The 17,401-nt window shown below is 46.2% G+C and overlaps 1 protein-coding gene across 1 annotated transcript; it reads right to left on the bottom strand.

The window, feature by feature from the left end:
- Nucleotides 1-485: 485 nt before the first annotated feature.
- Nucleotides 486-16,880, bottom strand: LOC136677706 (CKLF-like MARVEL transmembrane domain-containing protein 3). Its single transcript, XM_066655305.1, has 5 exons — nt 16,716-16,880; nt 15,043-15,198; nt 14,648-14,743; nt 7,225-7,339; nt 486-2,401 (listed from the first exon to the last, which is right to left on the bottom strand). Exons 1-5 carry the CDS (start codon nt 16,833-16,835, stop codon nt 2,373-2,375), a joined length of 516 nt encoding a protein of 171 aa, XP_066511402.1. The 5' UTR covers nt 16,836-16,880; the 3' UTR covers nt 486-2,372.
- Nucleotides 16,881-17,401: the final 521 nt, after the last annotated feature.

The following is a 17,401-nucleotide window of genomic DNA, read 5'->3' as shown; positions in this document are numbered from 1 at the left end:
GAATGAATGAATGAATGATCTGTGTCTGTAACATGTGCCTGGTTTTGTTGTGTTCTGCTTTGTTTCCTGTGTGAGCTCCTCGTCACGTGATCAGTTCACAGCTGTGTGTAGAGTCAGAGGTTAGTGTGTTTATAGCCGCTCTCTGTTTCCTGTTCATTGGTCATTTCTCAGTCTTCTACTTGTTCTGTGTGTTCTCCGGTTTTCTCTGAGTTGGTTCTGTTTAGTTTCATGTTTAGCTCCGTGTTTAGTCTCCTACCTCCGTTTATTCTCATTCTGTGTCTCGTTTCCTTTCTTTAGAAAATTGGCCCTATTTAATAAGTCACTTTCTGTTGTGTTTCCTGCTTTCATCGTGTCTTTGATCTGGTCTTTGTTTGTGTCGTGTTTTATTCTTTTATATTAATAAGCACTGACCTCCACCTCGGTTCTGTCCCTCGACCCAATCCTTCACTGGAAACACTCAGTCCATTCACAGTGAAACACTGATAACAGAGTGGTTTATTGCAAAAAAATACAAAGTGTAAAATCACAGGTGAAAATATGAAAAGATCAAAAACAACAGTAAACAGTAAAAGCTCTTGGTGCTTCATAGAAACACGGAAAGTGTCTTTAAACGCAGCGACACGTGAAAACAATCATCTAAAACCAAACGGGATTAAAACATCTTCAAACTGCAGCGTTCACGGCAGGAAAGTGGTTAAAGCAGTAATCCACACTGCGCTTTGCCTCTCAGCAGTGACTTCATCTGAAATCTAATTAGTTTTCTACAGAGTATTATCCCTCATTAGGACTTCACCTCGTCACCAGAGGCCAGCAACAAACGCCATCCGCCCCCAAACATCGCCATTAAACTATTCTTCACTGTGAGATTATTTCATTTGTTTGATGAAGAAAAATAGTGTAAAATGAGCCAATTATCTGTCAATCAATCAATCAATCAATCAATCACTGAACCCAGCCTTTTAAAGTCAGTGTGTCCAATGATTCATCTTCACATTATAAAAGTGTTGTTAAACACATCACACGCTGACCTCTGTTCGTCTGAAGAAGGGAGTGTGTAGTTCACTGTCTGCACTAAGTGCTATTTCCCCCCGCGACAAACTCACTGACCCTTCCACTTTGAGCTGAGCTCCATGTCACAGAAGAGTGAGGAGAGGGGGGTAATCTCTGATTGTGGAACTCTTCTGAAGGAGAATGAGGCTCTAAATGTAACTAAAGTCCAGCAGCTCCTCTGATATCACTGCAGACTGGTGCAGAGCTGCTACAGAGCGGCGATAGTCGCCTGGGAATGAAGCGCTGCTCTGTTTTATTGTTTATCTGTTTAAGGGTCGTCTCGTGTCGTAGGGGGACACACGGAGTAGATTTAAGATTATTTCACTCACTGGAATGTTTTGCAGAGAAGGCATCACACAACAGTGCTAAACACACACACACACGCACACACACACACACACACACAGAAATAAAGGTCTGGCGGATGGATGTGTCAGCATCACATTTCACATCAACTCCATTTTTGGTGCAAAACAAATAAAATGAAAAGGACACACCTCTGTGCTCGTGGTTCGTTGTGTAAACAAACAAAATAAATCTAAAAAAGTACCTACAATACACCCCCCCCCCACACACACACACACCCACACACACACACACACATCTGTTATACATCACAGGTTTAAAAACACAGTCCTCAGTTTAAAACACACTACAATAACATTCATAACTCCTGGTTCCTACACTCCACCAACACACACACACACCCCAACATGTCAGTGTCACTGGGGGAAAGGGTGTAACAGAGTATGCAGAGCAACATATGGACAGGGTGACAGTGAGGGGACAGTGGAGCTGAGAGAGTGGACAGTGAGGGGACAGTGGAGCTGAGAGAGGGGACAGTGAGGGGACAGTGCTCTACGTAACTTTAGGAGGAGGGTAGGAAACCACCCCATCCCTTTCCATCCTCTTCATTTCAGGGCAATGCTATAAAACTAAAATGTAAAACACTATGCAGCTGTAGGGGGAGCCAAAGAGCAAAAATACCAAATCTGACCTAGTTTTCCTTTAAATTAACGAACATTTTCCTTCTCCTGTTGAAATGTTACCATTTTGGAGATTCAATGTTTTTGTCCAGACAGATAACACACACATAACACACACACATAACACACACACATACACACACACACACACACTTGTTTCTGCTCTAAAAGGCAACATAAGTGGAGCTGTTAGTCTGAAGGGTGGGGAAGACTGCGCTGGTTAAAGGGGAGCTGTAAACAAGCTTAAATTAACCCTTTGTACTTGGCCCTGGATTTTCCGTATTTTCTTCAGGTGCTTCTTTGGTGTCCGAGCTCGGGTCCTCAGAGAGCACGGGTTCAGTCCGAGTCTGAATCAGAATCTGCGTCTGAGAAAAAAAAACAAAACAGAGCACAATTACAGACAGAAAATAAAGCTCTGCACTTTCTGACTGTCTGTGAGGAGTGTGGTGTGTTCTCTCTGTGTCTGCGTGGGTTTCCTCCGGGTGACTGTCTGTGAGGAGTGTGGTGTGTTCTCCCTGTGTCTGTGTGGGTTTCCTCCGGGTGACTGTCTGTGAGGAGTGTGGTGTGTTCTCCCTGTGTCTGTGTGGGTTTCCTCCGGGTGACTGTCTGTGAGGAGTGTGGTGTGTTCTCCCTGTGTCTGTGTGGGTTTCCTCCGGGTGACTGTCTGTGAGGAGTGTGGTGTGTTCTCCCTGTGTCTGTGTGGGTTTCCTCCGGGTGACTGTCTGTGAGGAGTGTGGTGTGTTCTCTCTGTGTCTGTGTGGGTTTCCTCCGGGTGACTGTCTGTGAGGAGTGTGGTGTGTTCTCTCTGTGTCTGTGTGGGTTTCCTCTGGGTGACTGTCTGTGAGGAGTGTGGTGTGTTCTCCCTGTGTCTGTGTGGGTTTCCTCCGGGTGACTGTCTGTGAGGAGTGTGGTGTGTTCTCCCTGTGTCTGTGTGGGTTTCCTCCGGGTGACTGTCTGTGAGGAGTGTGGTGTGTTCTCCCTGTGTCTGCGTGGGTTTCCTCCGAGTGACTCTGTGTGGGGTCATACGTATGGGAAGCCGTTCAGGAAATAATTATAATGTACTTTGTACATATATATTGGTTTATGGAGAAACTACTTGGTTTAATGGCACATACATTGGTTTTAAACTGTTGGTTTGTATATATCGGTTTGTGAGTATATATTGGATTATCAGTTTATACATTGGTTTCCCAGCATATATATTGGTTTGTGTATATCTGTTTGTGGGCATATATCGGTTTGTTTATATTGGTTTGTGGGCGTGTATATTGGTTTGTTTATATCGGTTTGTGGGCATATATCGGTTTGTGGGCATATATATTGGATTCTGTGCTGCATGGTAGAAATTTGCCGCTCAGTGCTGTTCAGCGAGTAGCCTGTTTTGATTGTGCTGCGCGGTTTTAATGAACCTCAGTTTGGACAAACTTCTGACATATTCCAAATAAAACCGAGTGGCCCGGTGACCGAGCTCCGCGATTATAAATACTAAATAAAGGTCATAATAAAGATAACAAAGCTCAGACTAGCCGATTGGATTCCGTTCTACAACAATGTGTTTTCTACGACGCTGAAGTTAGCTCCTGATTCGCAGAGCCGCGGTGAACGAAAGGGACTGTTCGATGTGTACATAATGCTGCGCACATTGCTTTTAACGCTTCATGGACTAATGAATAGCGCTAAATACAGGAAGTAACAAACTGTTTACCCTCACAACACACAAAACAAGCCATAAACATGTACGACATCTTTTCTTTGTTCCTTTACTCAATCGACGTTTGGTTTGTTTATATGACACTTCAATTTTAATCTGGAAACATTGCATATTAAGCAATTGTGCACCAAAAAACAAAATGAATGTGAAACTGAGATTCTGGAGGGAATTTTAAAGTTTTAAAGTATGAAATCATTTCGGTCGGGCCAGGCTAAATCCATGTTTTCCTTACAGGGGGAAATTGTCCTAGGATGTGTAGTTGTGCTGGCCCAAGGTGATTAAGAACCTCACAGTCCCTCCAGAAACTCAGCCTCATATTTTTTATTATTTTTTATTTTTTTGTACATAATTGCTCAATATGCCATATTTAAACATGTGTTTAACATACCTACTACTTATTTGTTTTATAATGTATAAAAATTCTTTACATAAAGAATGACCTTTAGTATTACATAAACAAAATAATTGTCGATTGTGTAAAAGAACAAAGAAAAGATGTCGTACATGTTTATGGCTTGTTTTGTGTGTTGTGAGGGTAAACAGTTTGTTACTTCCTGTATGTAGCGCTATTCATTAGTCCATGAAGCGTTAAAAGCAATGTGCGCAGCATTATGTACACATCGAACAGTCCCTTTCGTTCACCGCGGCTCTGCGAATCAGGAGCTAACTTCAGCGTCGTAGAAAACACATTGTTGTAGAACGTAATCCAATCGGCTAGTCTGAGCTTTATTATCTTTATTATGACCTTTATTTAGTATTTATAATCGCGGAGCTCGGTCACCGGGCCACTCTGTCCAAACTGAGGTTCATTAAAACCGCGCAGCACAATCAAAACAGGCTACTCGCTGAACAGCACTGAGCGGCAAATTTCTACCATGCAGCACAGAATCCAATATATATGCCCACAAACCGATATAAACAAACCAATATATGCGCCCACAAACCGATATAAACAAACCAATATATGCGCCCACAAACCGATATAAACAAACCAATATATGCGCCCACAAACCGATATAAACAAACCAAATTACACGCCCACAAACCATTATACACGCCCACAAACCAATACGCGCCCACAAACCGATATAAACAAACCAATATATGCGCCCACAAACCAATGTGTATACCAACAAACCGATATACACAAACCAATATATACGCTGGAAAACCAATGTATGTACTGGTAATCCGATATATATACCCACAAACCAATATATATGCCAAGAAACCAATGTATATGCTAATAAACCAATGTATGTACTGAGAGTCCAATATATATACCAACAAACAGATATACACAAACCAATATATATGCTGGGAAACCGATGTATAAACTGATAATCCAATATATACTCACAAACCGATAAATACAAACCAACAGTTTAAAACCAATGTATGTGCCATTAAACCAAGTAGTTTCTCCATAAACCAATATATATGTACAAAGTACATTATAATTATTTCCTGAACGGCTTCCCATACATACGCCTGGACTAATCCCCACACTGGAGTATCTCATTGGACACCCTTTAACTTTAATTACATTTACATTTAGGGCGTGTAACAGATGCTCTCTTCCACAGCGTCTTACAAAAGGGCTTCTCTGTTTGATCTGACCTGCGTTTGTTCTGGTGAGAATCCAAAGACTCCTCAAGCTCAGACGCTGCCAAATACACACTTCTGAGACACGCAGCACTCACACACCACACTCTGCATGAACACGTGAGAAAGTAAGGCATGGGTTAAGGGTCAGTTCAGTCGTCTCTGTGGCTGTTTCCTTTCCTGAACACTGGGAGATAATCGGACCCTTCTGGAAGGGTTCAGAGAAAGGGGAAGGTGTCCACTGCAGCGCTCGGGGGGAGAGGGTTCTGAGCGGTTCCTTCTGAGGCTGCTCCACGACTGCGGCCGGAGGGAGCCGGGCTTCGAGAGCTGGACGACAGGAAGCTGGAGGAGACTCTGATTCGATATATTTCTCTGTTTCACAGTGACCTTTCTGGCCCAGATTTGGCACAATGCCTACACTCACTGTAAACAAGTGTAAACAAGACCCAGCAAAAAAGGGAAAGGTCCACATCGCGCTGGTGCTGTTCCCTGTGGTGTTCTGGTCCATAGCGCTGGTACCGTTTGGTGGTTGTTGGGACAGCCCTAGTGCAGTGTGTACAGACGGTTCTCTGTGAAACAGCAGCACTTTTATTTTTGTTTAAATTTATTTTTGATGCAGCTGCAGTTTGACTGGAAACCACAGGCCCTCGGCACAAATACATCATTTATGTTTCCACTGACAAACCCACAGAAGACAAACAGAACACTCAGCAGAACACACACACACACCCACACAGACACAGACACACACACACACACACACACACACACACACACACGCAGAACAGCAGCCGGAGGTCAAGGCTTCATTTCCTGCTCTTCAGCAACAGGAAACGACTGAGTGACAGTTTATTCGATGAGAGTAAAACAGACTGGATTTGCAGATGTAATAAGACTGTAATAAGACTGTAATAAGACGATTGAATCTCTTCCCGACATAAACACACCCCTGGGGTCTGGATTTGATTGAGAAGATAGAAGAGCCCTCCTTCACTGAAATAAGAGCCGAGGCTGGAGCTGAAGCAGCTGATGAATAAATAAGAAGTGATCCACACCTCAGCCTCTCACTCTTAATGAAACCTCAGAGAAAACCGAGCTCATCTCATCACTTATCCATCTCTACTCCGCTCTTCACTTCAGACAAACACAGGGTTAAATCTGATTTATGTTTAGGACCTCGTCGTTTAAATGTGGGATCATTCTGAGCCGGACTCTTCCTTTAGCTCCGTGTTCACAACCAGAGGCGAGCAGCAAAAGTAAACTCAATCACAGGCAAAAATCAGCAAAAACAGAGAGAGAGGGGGTGAGAAAGAGGAAGAGACAGAGAGGAAGAGAAAGTGAGAGATGTGTGTGTGAGAGAGAGACAGAGAGCAACACAGAGAGACACAGAGAGAGAGAGAGAGACACACAGAGAGAGAGAGAGACAGAGAGAGAGACACAGAGAGAGAGAGACAGAGAGACAGACAGAGAGAGAGAGAGACAGAGAGAGAGAGAGAGGGACACAGAGAGACAGACAGAGAGAGAGACAGAGACAGACAGAGAGAGAGAGACAGAGACAGACAGAGAGAGAGAGAGGGACACAGAGAGACAGACAGAGAGAGAGAGACAGAGACAGACAGAGAGAGAGAGAGGGACACAGAGAGACAGACAGAGAGAGAGAGAGACAGACAGAGAGAGAGAGACAGAGACAGACAGAGAGAGAGAGAGGGACACAGAGAGACAGACAGAGAGAGAGGGGGTGAGAAAGAGGAAGAGACAGAGGAAGAGAAAGTGAGAGATGTGTGTGAGAGAGAGAGACAGACAGAGAGAGAGAGAGACAGAGAGAGCAACACAGAGAGAGAGAGACAGACAGAGAGAGAAGGAGTGAAGTACCGTGTGTGTTTTGAGGATCCTCGCTGGTCCCGCCCCCCTTCAGGAAGTGAGCAAGTTCATTGAAGATGAAATAAAAGTCCAGCGCGAAGACGATTGTGGCGATGAAGCCAAACACCTGCAGCAGAAATTAATATTCAGCACAAACTCAGCACCTGCAGATCCCCTGTAATGAAATACCACGCCCTGCTCTGCTCTGAGCGCACGGCTTTAAAGGGCACATGTTTAAAGAGTAAGACACGAGTGGGGCGCTGTGGGGGTTGATATCGGAGCTGATGTGCGGTCGTAGAACTCTGGATCTATAACTTGTGCGATGTTAAACTCCAGGATGTTTCTGAACCCTGGTTCCCTCCAGGAGCCGCTCCGAGTTCACAGTGGATTTGTTGGACACAAGGCTGCGTTATTCAGAGCCGCTCTGTGTCTGGATCAGGACAGAAGCAGAGATAAACGCATCAAGTCAGTGTCGTGGTTTAACTGTGGTTTACAGTGGATTCAGAGCGTAGTGATGTAAATATCACACACTGAACCACGCAGAGCTCTCTCTGTTTCAGTTAAAGTGAGTATTTTAGAGAATCGCTGGTGAAGGAGAGCAGTGGAGAAAAAAGACGCACCTCGACTCAAAACACAGTCACAGAATCCACACCGACGCAGCAGTTTACGTCCTTTATCTCCGCTGAGTGGGCGGTTACATGTAAATATGTATTTAAACGTCCTATAATGGGTTTATACCGCGCTGATGTAAACTTTAGATTCTGTCAGTGGATTATTTGGAACAGGAAAATGAGTGGTACGTTCTGGAATGTTTATAAAATTCCTCTAAAACAACATTACGTTTTTCCTTGATTCTTTTGATGAGGCAGTGTGTTTAAAGCTGTGCGTTTGTTCGTGTAGATGGTGTAGTGTGTGTGGAGTGTTTACATGGTGTTGTGCGTGTAGATGGTGTGGTGTGTGTGGATGGTGTAGTGGTGTGTGTGGATGGTGTGGTGTGTGTGGATGGTGTGGTGTGTGTGGGTGTGTGTGGATGGTGTGGTGTGTGTGGATGGTGTGGTGTGTGTGGATGGTGAGGTGTGTGTGGATGGTGAGGTGTGTGTAGATGGTGAGGTGTGTGTGGATGGTGAGGTGTGTGTGGATGGTGTGGTGTGTGTGTAGATGGTGTGGTGTGTGTGGATGGTGTGGTGTGTTTGGATGGTGTGGTGTGTGTGGATGGTGTGGTGTGTGTGGATGGTGTGGTGTGTGTGGATGGTGAGGTGTGTGTGGATGGTGAGGTGTGTGTGGATGGTGTGGTGTGTGTGGATGGTGTAGTATGTGTGGATGGTGTGGTGTGTGTGGATGGTGTGGTGTGTTTGGATGGTGTGGTGTGTGTAGATGGTGAGGTGTGTGTGGATGGTGTGGTGTGTGTAGATGGTGTGGTGTGTGTGTATGGTGTGGTGTGTGTAGATGGTGTGGTGTGTGTGTGTGGATGGTGTGGTGTGTGTGTGGATGGTGTGGTGTGTGTGGATGGTGTGGTGTGTGTAGATGGTGAGGTGTGTGTAGATGGTGTAGTGTTTGTGGATGGTGTAGTGTGTGTGGATGGTGTAGTGTGTGTGGATGGTGTAGTGTGTAGTGTGTTTAGATGGTGTATGTGTAGATGGTGTAGTGTGTGTGCAGTGTGTAGTGTGTGTGGATGGTGTGTGTAGTGTGTGTAGATGGTGTGTGTAGTGTGTGTAGATGGTGTGTATAGTGTGTGTGTGGTGTGTGTCGTGTGTGTGGATGGTGTGTGTAGTGTGTAGTGTGTGTAGTGTGTGGATGGTGGGTGTAGTGTGTGGATAGTGTGTGTAGTGTGTGTGGATGGTGTGTGTGTAGTGTGTGTAGATGGTGTGGTGTGTGTAGATGGTGTAGTTTGTGTGGATGGTGTGTGTGTAGTGTGTGTAGATGGTGTAGTGTGTGTAGATGGTGTGTGTAGTGTGTGTAGATGGTGTGTGTAGTGTGTGGATGGTGTGTGTAGTGTGTAGATGGTGTGTATAGTGTGTTTGTAGTGTGTGTAGATGGTGTGTGTGTAGACGGTGTAGTGTGTGTGCAGTGTGTAGTGTGTGTGGATGGTGTGTGTAGTGTGTGGATGGTGGGTGTAGTGTGTGGATAGTGTGTATGGTGTGTGTGTAGTGTGTGTAGATGGTGTGGTATGTGTAGATGGTGTAGTTTGTGTGGATGGTGTGTGTAGTGTGTGGATGGTGGGTGTAGTGTGTGGATAGTGTGTGTAGTGTGTGTGGATGGTGTGTGTGTAGTATGTGTGGATGGTGTGGTGTGTGTGGATGGTGTGGTGTGTGTAGATGGTGAGGTGTGTGTGGATGGTGTGGTGTGTGTAGATGGTGTGGTGTGTGTAGATGGTGTGGTGTGTGTAGATGGTGTGGTGTGTGTGTGTGGATGGTGTGGTGTGTGTGTGGATGGTGTGGTGTGTGTGGATGGTGTGGTGTGTGTGGATGGTGTGGTGTGTGTGGATGGTGTGGTGTGTGTAGATGGTGAGGTGTGTGTAGATGGTGTAGTGTTTGTGGATGGTGTAGTGTTTGTGGATGGTGTAGTGTGTGTGTAGTGTGTGTAGATGGTGTAGTGTGTGTGCAGTGTGTAGTGTGTGTGGATGGTGTGTGTAGTGTGTGTAGATGGTGTGTGTAGTGTGTGTAGATGGTGTGTATAGTGTGTGTGTGGTGTGTGTCGTGTGTGTGTAGTGTGTAGTGTGTGTAGTGTGTGTGGATGGTGTGTGTGTAGTGTGTGGATAGTGTGTGTAGTGTGTGTGGATGGTGTGTGTGTAGTGTGTGTAGATGGTGTAGTTTGTGTGGATGGTGTGTGTGTAGTGTGTGTAGATGGTGTAGTGTGTGTAGATGGTGTGTGTAGTGTGTGTAGATGGTGTGTGTAGTGTGTGTAGATGGTGTGTGTAGTGTGTGTAGATGGTGTGTGTAGTGTGTAGATGGTGTGTATAGTGTGTTTGTAGTGTGTGTAGATGGTGTGTGTGTAGATGGTGTAGTGTGTGTAGACGGTGTAGTGTGTGTGCAGTGTGTAGTGTGTGTGGATGGTGTGTGTAGTGTGTGGATGGTGGGTGTAGTGTGTGGATGGTGTGTATGGTGTGTGTGTAGTGTGTGTAGATGGTGTGGTATGTGTAGATGGTGTAGTTTGTGTGGATGGTGTGTGTAGTGTGTGGATGGTGGGTGTAGTGTGTGGATAGTGTGTGTAGTGTGTGTGGATGGTGTGCGTGTAGTGTGTGTGGATGGTGTGTAGTGTGTGGATGGTGTGGGTGTGTGTAGTGTGTGTGGATGGTGTGTGTGTGTAGATGGTGTGTGTAGTGTGTGTGGATGGTGTGTGTAGATGGTGTGTGTAATGTGTAGATGGTGTGTAGTGTGTGTGGATGGTGTGTAGTGTGTGGATGGTGTGTGTGTGTAGATGGTGTGTGTGTGGATGGTGTGTGTAGTGTGTGGATGGTGGGTGTAGTGTGTGAATGGTGTAGTATGTAGTGTGTGTGTGTGTGGATGGTGTGTGTAGTGTGTGTGGATAGTGTGTATAGTGTGTGTGTGTAGATGGTGTAGTGTGTGGTGTGTATAGCGTGTGTAGTGTATGTGGATGGTGTGTGTAGTGTGTGTGGATGGTGTGTATAGATGGTGTGTGTAGTGTGTGTGTGTGTGTGGATGGTGTAGTGTGTGTAGATGGTGTAGTGTGTGGTGTGTATAGGGTGTGTAGTGTGTGTGGATGGTGTGTGTAGTGTGTGTGTGGATGGTGTGTGTGGATGGTGTGTGTAGTGTGTGTGTGTGTAGATGGTGTAGTGTGTGTGGATGGTGTGTGTAGTGTGTGTGTGTGTAGATGGTGTGTGTAGTGTGTGTAGATGGTGTGTGTAGTGTGTGTAGATGGTGTGTGTAGTGTGTGTAGATGGTGTGTGTAGTGTTTGTGGATGGTGTAGTGTGTGTAGATGGTGTGTGTGTGTGTGTGTGTAGATGGTGTAGTGTGTGTGGATGGTGTGTGTAGTGTGTGTGGATGGTGTAGTGTGTGTAGATGGTGTGTGTGTGTGTGTGTAGTGTGTGGATGGTGTGTGTAGTGTGTGTGTGTGTGTAGTGTGTGTAGATGGTGTGTGTAGTGTTTGTGGATGGTGTAGTGTGTGTAGATGGTGTGTGTAGTGTGTGTGTGTGTGTGTGTAGATGGTGTAGTGTGTGTGGATGGTGTGTGTAGTGTGTGTGGATGGTGTAGTGTGTGTAAATGGTGTGTGTGTAGTGTGTGTGTGTGTGTAGATGGTGTAGTGTGTGGATGGTGTGTGTAGTGTGTGTGTGTGTGTGTGTGTGTAGATGTAGTGTGTGTGTGTGTAGTGTGTGTAGATGGTGTGTGTGTAGTGTGTGTAGATGGTGTGTGTGTAGTGTGTGTGTGTGTAGTGTGTGTGGATGGTGGGTGTAGTGTGTGGATAGTGTGTGTAGTGTGTGGATAGTGTGTGTAGTGTGTGTGGATGGTGTGTGTGTAGTGTGTGTAGATGGTGTGGTGTGTGTAGATGGTGTAGTTTGTGTGGATGGTGTGTGTGTAGTGTGTGTAGATGGTGTAGTGTGTGTAGATGGTGTGTGTAGTGTGTGGATGGTGTGTGTAGTGTGTAGATGGTGTGTATAGTGTGTTTGTAGTGTGTGTAGATGGTGTGTGTGTAGACGGTGTAGTGTGTGTGCAGTGTGTAGTGTGTGTGGATGGTGTGTGTAGTGTGTGGATGGTGGGTGTAGTGTGTGGATAGTGTGTATGGTGTGTGTGTAGTGTGTGTAGATGGTGTGGTATGTGTAGATGGTGTAGTTTGTGTGGATGGTGTGTGTAGTGTGTGGATAGTGTGTGTAGTGTGTGTGGATGGTGTGTGTGTAGTATGTGTGGATGGTGTGGTGTGTGTGGATGGTGTGGTGTGTTTGGATGGTGTGGTGTATGTGGATGGTGTGGTGTGTGTAGATGGTGAGGTGTGTGTGGATGGTGTGGTGTGTGTAGATGGTGTGGTGTGTGTAGATGGTGTGGTGTGTGTAGATGGTGTGGTGTGTGTGTGTGGGTGGTGTGTGTGTGGATGGTGTGGTGTGTGTGGATGGTGTGGTGTGTGTGGATGGTGTGGTGTGTGTAGATGGTGAGGTGTGTGTAGATGGTGTAGTGTTTGTGGATGGTGTAGTGTTTGTGGATGGTGTAGTGTGTGTGGATGGTGTGTGTGTAGTGTGTGTAGATGGTGTAGTGTGTGTGCAGTGTGTAGTGTGTGTGGATGGTGTGTGTAGTGTGTGTAGATGGTGTGTGTAGTGTGTGTAGATGGTGTGTATAGTGTGTGTGTGGTGTGTGTCGTGTGTGTGTAGTGTGTAGTGTGTGTAGTGTGTGTGGATGGTGTGTGTGTAGTGTGTGGATAGTGTGTGTAGTGTGTGTGGATGGTGTGTGTGTAGTGTGTGTAGATGGTGTAGTTTGTGTGGATGGTGTGTGTGTAGTGTGTGTAGATGGTGTAGTGTGTGTAGATGGTGTGTGTAGTGTGTGTAGATGGTGTGTGTAGTGTGTGTAGATGGTGTGTGTAGTGTGTGTAGATGGTGTGTGTAGTGTGTAGATGGTGTGTATAGTGTGTTTGTAGTGTGTGTAGATGGTGTGTGTGTAGATGGTGTAGTGTGTGTAGACGGTGTAGTGTGTGTGCAGTGTGTAGTGTGTGTGGATGGTGTGTGTAGTGTGTGGATGGTGGGTGTAGTGTGTGGATAGTGTGTATGGTGTGTGTGTAGTGTGTGTAGATGGTGTGGTATGTGTAGATGGTGTAGTTTGTGTGGATGGTGTGTGTAGTGTGTGGATGGTGGGTGTAGTGTGTGGATAGTGTGTGTAGTGTGTGTGGATGGTGTGCGTGTAGTGTGTGTGGATGGTGTGTAGTGTGTGGATGGTGTGGGTGTGTGTAGTGTGTGTGGATGGTGTGTGTGTGTGTAGATGGTGTGTGTAGTGTGTGTGGATGGTGTGTGTAGATGGTGTGTGTAATGTGTAGATGGTGTGTAGTGTGTGTGGATGGTGTGTAGTGTGTGGATGGTGTGTGTGTGTAGATGGTGTGTGTGTGGATGGTGTGTGTAGTGTGTGGATGGTGGGTGTAGTGTGTGAATGGTGTAGTATGTAGTGTGTGTGTGTGTGGATGGTGTGTGTAGTGTGTGTGGATAGTGTGTATAGTGTGTGTGTGTAGATGGTGTAGTGTGTGGTGTGTATAGCGTGTGTAGTGTATGTGGATGGTGTGTGTAGTGTGTGTGGATGGTGTGTATAGATGGTGTGTGTAGTGTGTGTGTGTGTGTGTGGATGGTGTAGTGTGTGTAGATGGTGTAGTGTGTGGTGTGTATAGGGTGTGTAGTGTGTGTGGATGGTGTGTGTAGTGTGTGTGTGGATGGTGTGTGTGGATGGTGTGTGTAGTGTGTGTGTGTGTAGATGGTGTAGTGTGTGTGGATGGTGTGTGTAGTGTGTAGTGTGTGTAGATGGTGTGTGTAGTGTGTGTAGATGGTGTGTGTAGTGTGTGTAGATGGTGTGTGTAGTGTGTGTAGATGGTGTGTGTAGTGTTTGTGGATGGTGTAGTGTGTGTAGATGGTGTGTGTAGTGTGTGTGTGTGTGTGTAGATGGTGTAGTGTGTGTGGATGGTGTGTGTAGTGTGTGTGGATGGTGTAGTGTGTGTAGATGGTGTGTGTGTGTGTGTGTAGTGTGTGGATGGTGTGTGTAGTGTGTGTGTGTGTGTAGTGTGTGTAGATGGTGTGTGTAGTGTTTGTGGATGGTGTAGTGTGTGTAGATGGTGTGTGTAGTGTGTGTGTGTAGATGGTGTAGTGTGTGTGGATGGTGTGTGTAGTGTGTGTGGATGGTGTAGTGTGTGTAAATGGTGTGTGTGTAGTGTGTGTGTGTGTAGATGGTGTAGTGTGTGGATGGTGTGTGTAGTGTGTGTGTGTGTGTGTGTGTAGATGTAGTGTGTGTGTGTGTGTAGTGTGTGTAGATGGTGTGTGTGTAGTGTGTGTAGATGGTGTGTGTGTAGTGTGTGTGTGTGTAGTGTGTGTGGATGGTGTAGTGTGTGGATGGTGTGTGTAGTGTGTGTGGATGGTGTAGTGTGTGTAGATGGTGTGTGTGTAGATGGTGTGTGTGTAGTGTGTGTGTGTGTAGTGTGTGTGGATGGTGTAGTGTGTGGATGGTGTGTGTAGTGTGTGTGGATGGTGTAGTGTGTGTAGATGGTGTGTGTGTAGTGTGTGTAGATGGTGTGTGTGTAGTGTGTGTGTGTGTAGTGTGTGTGGATGGTGTAGTGTGTGGATGGTGTGTGTAGTGTGTGTGGATGGTGTAGTGTGTGTAGATGGTGTGTGTGTAGTGTGTGTAGATGGTGTGTGTGTAGTGTGTGTGTGTGTAGTGTGTGTAGATGGTGTGGATGCTGACAGCGCTCCAGAGGAACAGATAATGAGTTGTTGCTCAGTAATGAACAGGTCTGTCTTACTCCTGCGGCTTTAGACGCTCCGTCCGGGAACTTAGACACGGAGATGATGGAGATGATGAAGAAGACGATGGAGGCGCTGACGCAGCGCAGGAAATCCTCATAGAAACAAAAACAAACCGGGATCAAACACATCCTCAGTTCACAGTTATCAACAAAACCAAGCAACCTGTCTGTCTCTCCATCTTTATCAGTGTTTCTGTGTGTTCCTCTGTTTATTTCTCACTGTCTCTCTGTATGTCTCAGTCTTTCTCTGTGTATTCTCAGGATGTATTAGTGTTTCTCTGAGCTTCCCCAGGTTCAGTGTTTCTTTCTGTGTTTCTCAGATTTTCTCTGTGTTTCTCATTGATTGCCAGTGTTTCTCTCTCTCAGTCTCGTTGTGTCTCAGTGTTTCTCACCATCAGGGGCCAGTAGAAGCCCTTGAACCTCTGGTTGAACTTGGTGGAGTAAGCGAAGAAGAGGAAGAGAGCAGTGAGGAAGAAGATGAGCGGAGCGGTGACGAAGGCAGCTGCAAACGAGGCACAGAAACAAACAAAACTGATGAAGGAGGAGGCCTGGAGAGAGAGAGAGAGAGAGAGAGAGAGAGAGAGGGAGCGAGAGAGAGAGAGGGAGAGAGAGAGAGAGAGAGAGAGAGAGAGAGAGAGAGAGAGAGAGAGAGGGAGCGAGAGAGAGAGAGGGAGAGAGAGAGAGAGAGAGAGAGAGAGGGAGAGAGAGAGAGAGGGAGAGAGAGAGAGAGGTTAGAGGTCATAGACACTGACACAGAGAGATGATTAAAACCTGAAGCAGCACTGAACAGTGGATCACAGTCTGATCAGAAACTCGTCTAAGCTCCGGCCTGCGTCCAGATCCGTCTCCTGTGGTCGTCATGAACCGCCTGACCATCTGTCTGTCTGACCGTCTGTCTGTCTGACCGTCATCTCACTTTCTGTTCTCTCTTGTGATTAGTTACATTTTCTGATTTTAACAAAGTTATAAAGTTTAAATAAACATTCTTTTTCCCATTAGAACTGTCTTTTCTGTGGAAAACAGCAGCAAAAACACTGTCCTGGTATAACCCCAGCAGAGAGAGAGAGAGAGAGAGAGAGACAGACAGAGAGTGAGAGAGAGAGAGAGAGCAGACAGAGTCAGAGAGAGATTCAGAGACAGAGTGAGAGAGAGAGAGAGACACACACACAGAGAAAGAGTGTGTGTGAGAGAGAGAGAGAGAGAGACAGAGAAAGAGTGTGTGTGTGTGTGAGAGAGAGAGAGACAGAGTCAGAGAGAGAGTGAGAGAGAGAGAGAGAGAGTGAGAGAGAGCAGACAGAGAGGAGAGAGAGACAGAGAGAAAAGAGAGAGACAGAGAGAAAAGAGAGAGAGAGACAGAGAGAAAAGAGAGAGAGAGAGAGAGAGAGAGCAGACAGAGAGACAGAGTCAGAGTCGGAGAGAGAGTGAGCAGACAGAGAGTAGAGAGAGACAGACAGAGCGAGAGTGAGAGAGACAGAGTCAGAGAGAGACAGAGACAGAGAGAGACAGAGACAGAGTGAGAGAGAGAGACACACACAGAGAAAGAGTGTGTGTGTGTGTGAGAGAGAGAGAGAGTCAGAGAGAGAGTGAGAGAGTCAGAGACAGAGTGAGAGAGAGAGACACACACAGAGAAAGAGTGTGTATGTGTGAGAGAGAGAGAGAGAGAGAGAAAGAGTGTGTGTGTGTGTGTGAGAGAGAGAGAGAGAGAGAGAGAGAGAGAGAGAAAGAGTGTGTGTGTGTGTGTGAGAGAGAGAGACAGAGTCAGAGAGAGAGACACACAGAGAGAGTATGTGTGTGAGAGAGAGAGAGGGATGTGTCTGACCCAGATTAAAAGCAGATGACTCTCCTTCCTCCATTCATTGCTTAAACCTTATCCAGTTTAAACTGCTACAGTCTGAAAGTTTCTAAGAGTCGATAAAGAAGTTAAAGACCGAGAAGAGTTTGTTCCTTTTCCTCCGGGGGGTGTCTGCCCCTGAACTCCCGCTAAACTCAACTTTACTCCGTTCACATGAAGCACAAAGACAGAGAAGAGAAGGAGAACAGGCTAAAGCTAGAACCTCAGACTCACCACTTCTCCGCTCAGCAGCAGCCCTTTTCTGGAGGTGAGAAAGTCTTTACTGAGCAGGAGAGAGAGCGGGGAGGCGCTCTCAGAGTCTCCTCTTCTCTCCGGATCCTCATTGTCCCCCATTGCGCAGAAAACCACACTAAAAGAATCCCCCGAACCCGAGCTGCACGAAAGTGCCCCTGGAGTGTCGCTCAGGAAGAAGTCGACTCTTTGAACCGACACGTTAAAATAGAATTTTGGGAGTCGATTCGAGGAGCGGAGTTTTAGATTAAAATGACACACTTTCTAGAAGTGAATCCTTCAGATCTTTACACAGATGTCTCACCGTCTGTGGTCTGTTCTTCCTGTGTCTGCATGGGTTTTCTCCAGGTACTCAGCTTTCCTCCCACAGTCCCAACCCACACGAGTGACTGGTGTGTGTGTGTGTGTGTGTGTGTCTGTGTGTGTGAGTGATTGGTGTGTGTGTGTATGTGTGTGTGTATGTGTGTGTGTGTGTGTGTGTGTGTGTGTGTGTGAGTGATTGGTGTGTGTGTGTGTGTGTGTGTGTGTGTGTGTGCATGTGAGTGATTGATGTGTGTGTGTGTAAGAGACTGGTGTGTGTGAGTGACTGGTGTGTGTGAGAGTGATTGGTGTGTGTGTGTGTGTGTTTTTGTGTTTGAGTGACTTGTGTGTGTGTGACTGATGTGTGT

This window comes from Hoplias malabaricus, chromosome Y (genome assembly GCF_029633855.1).
Source record: "Hoplias malabaricus isolate fHopMal1 chromosome Y, fHopMal1.hap1, whole genome shotgun sequence".
Classification (NCBI taxonomy): Eukaryota; Metazoa; Chordata; class Actinopteri; order Characiformes; family Erythrinidae; genus Hoplias; species Hoplias malabaricus.
This window is presented reverse-complemented; position numbering and strand designations above follow the sequence as displayed.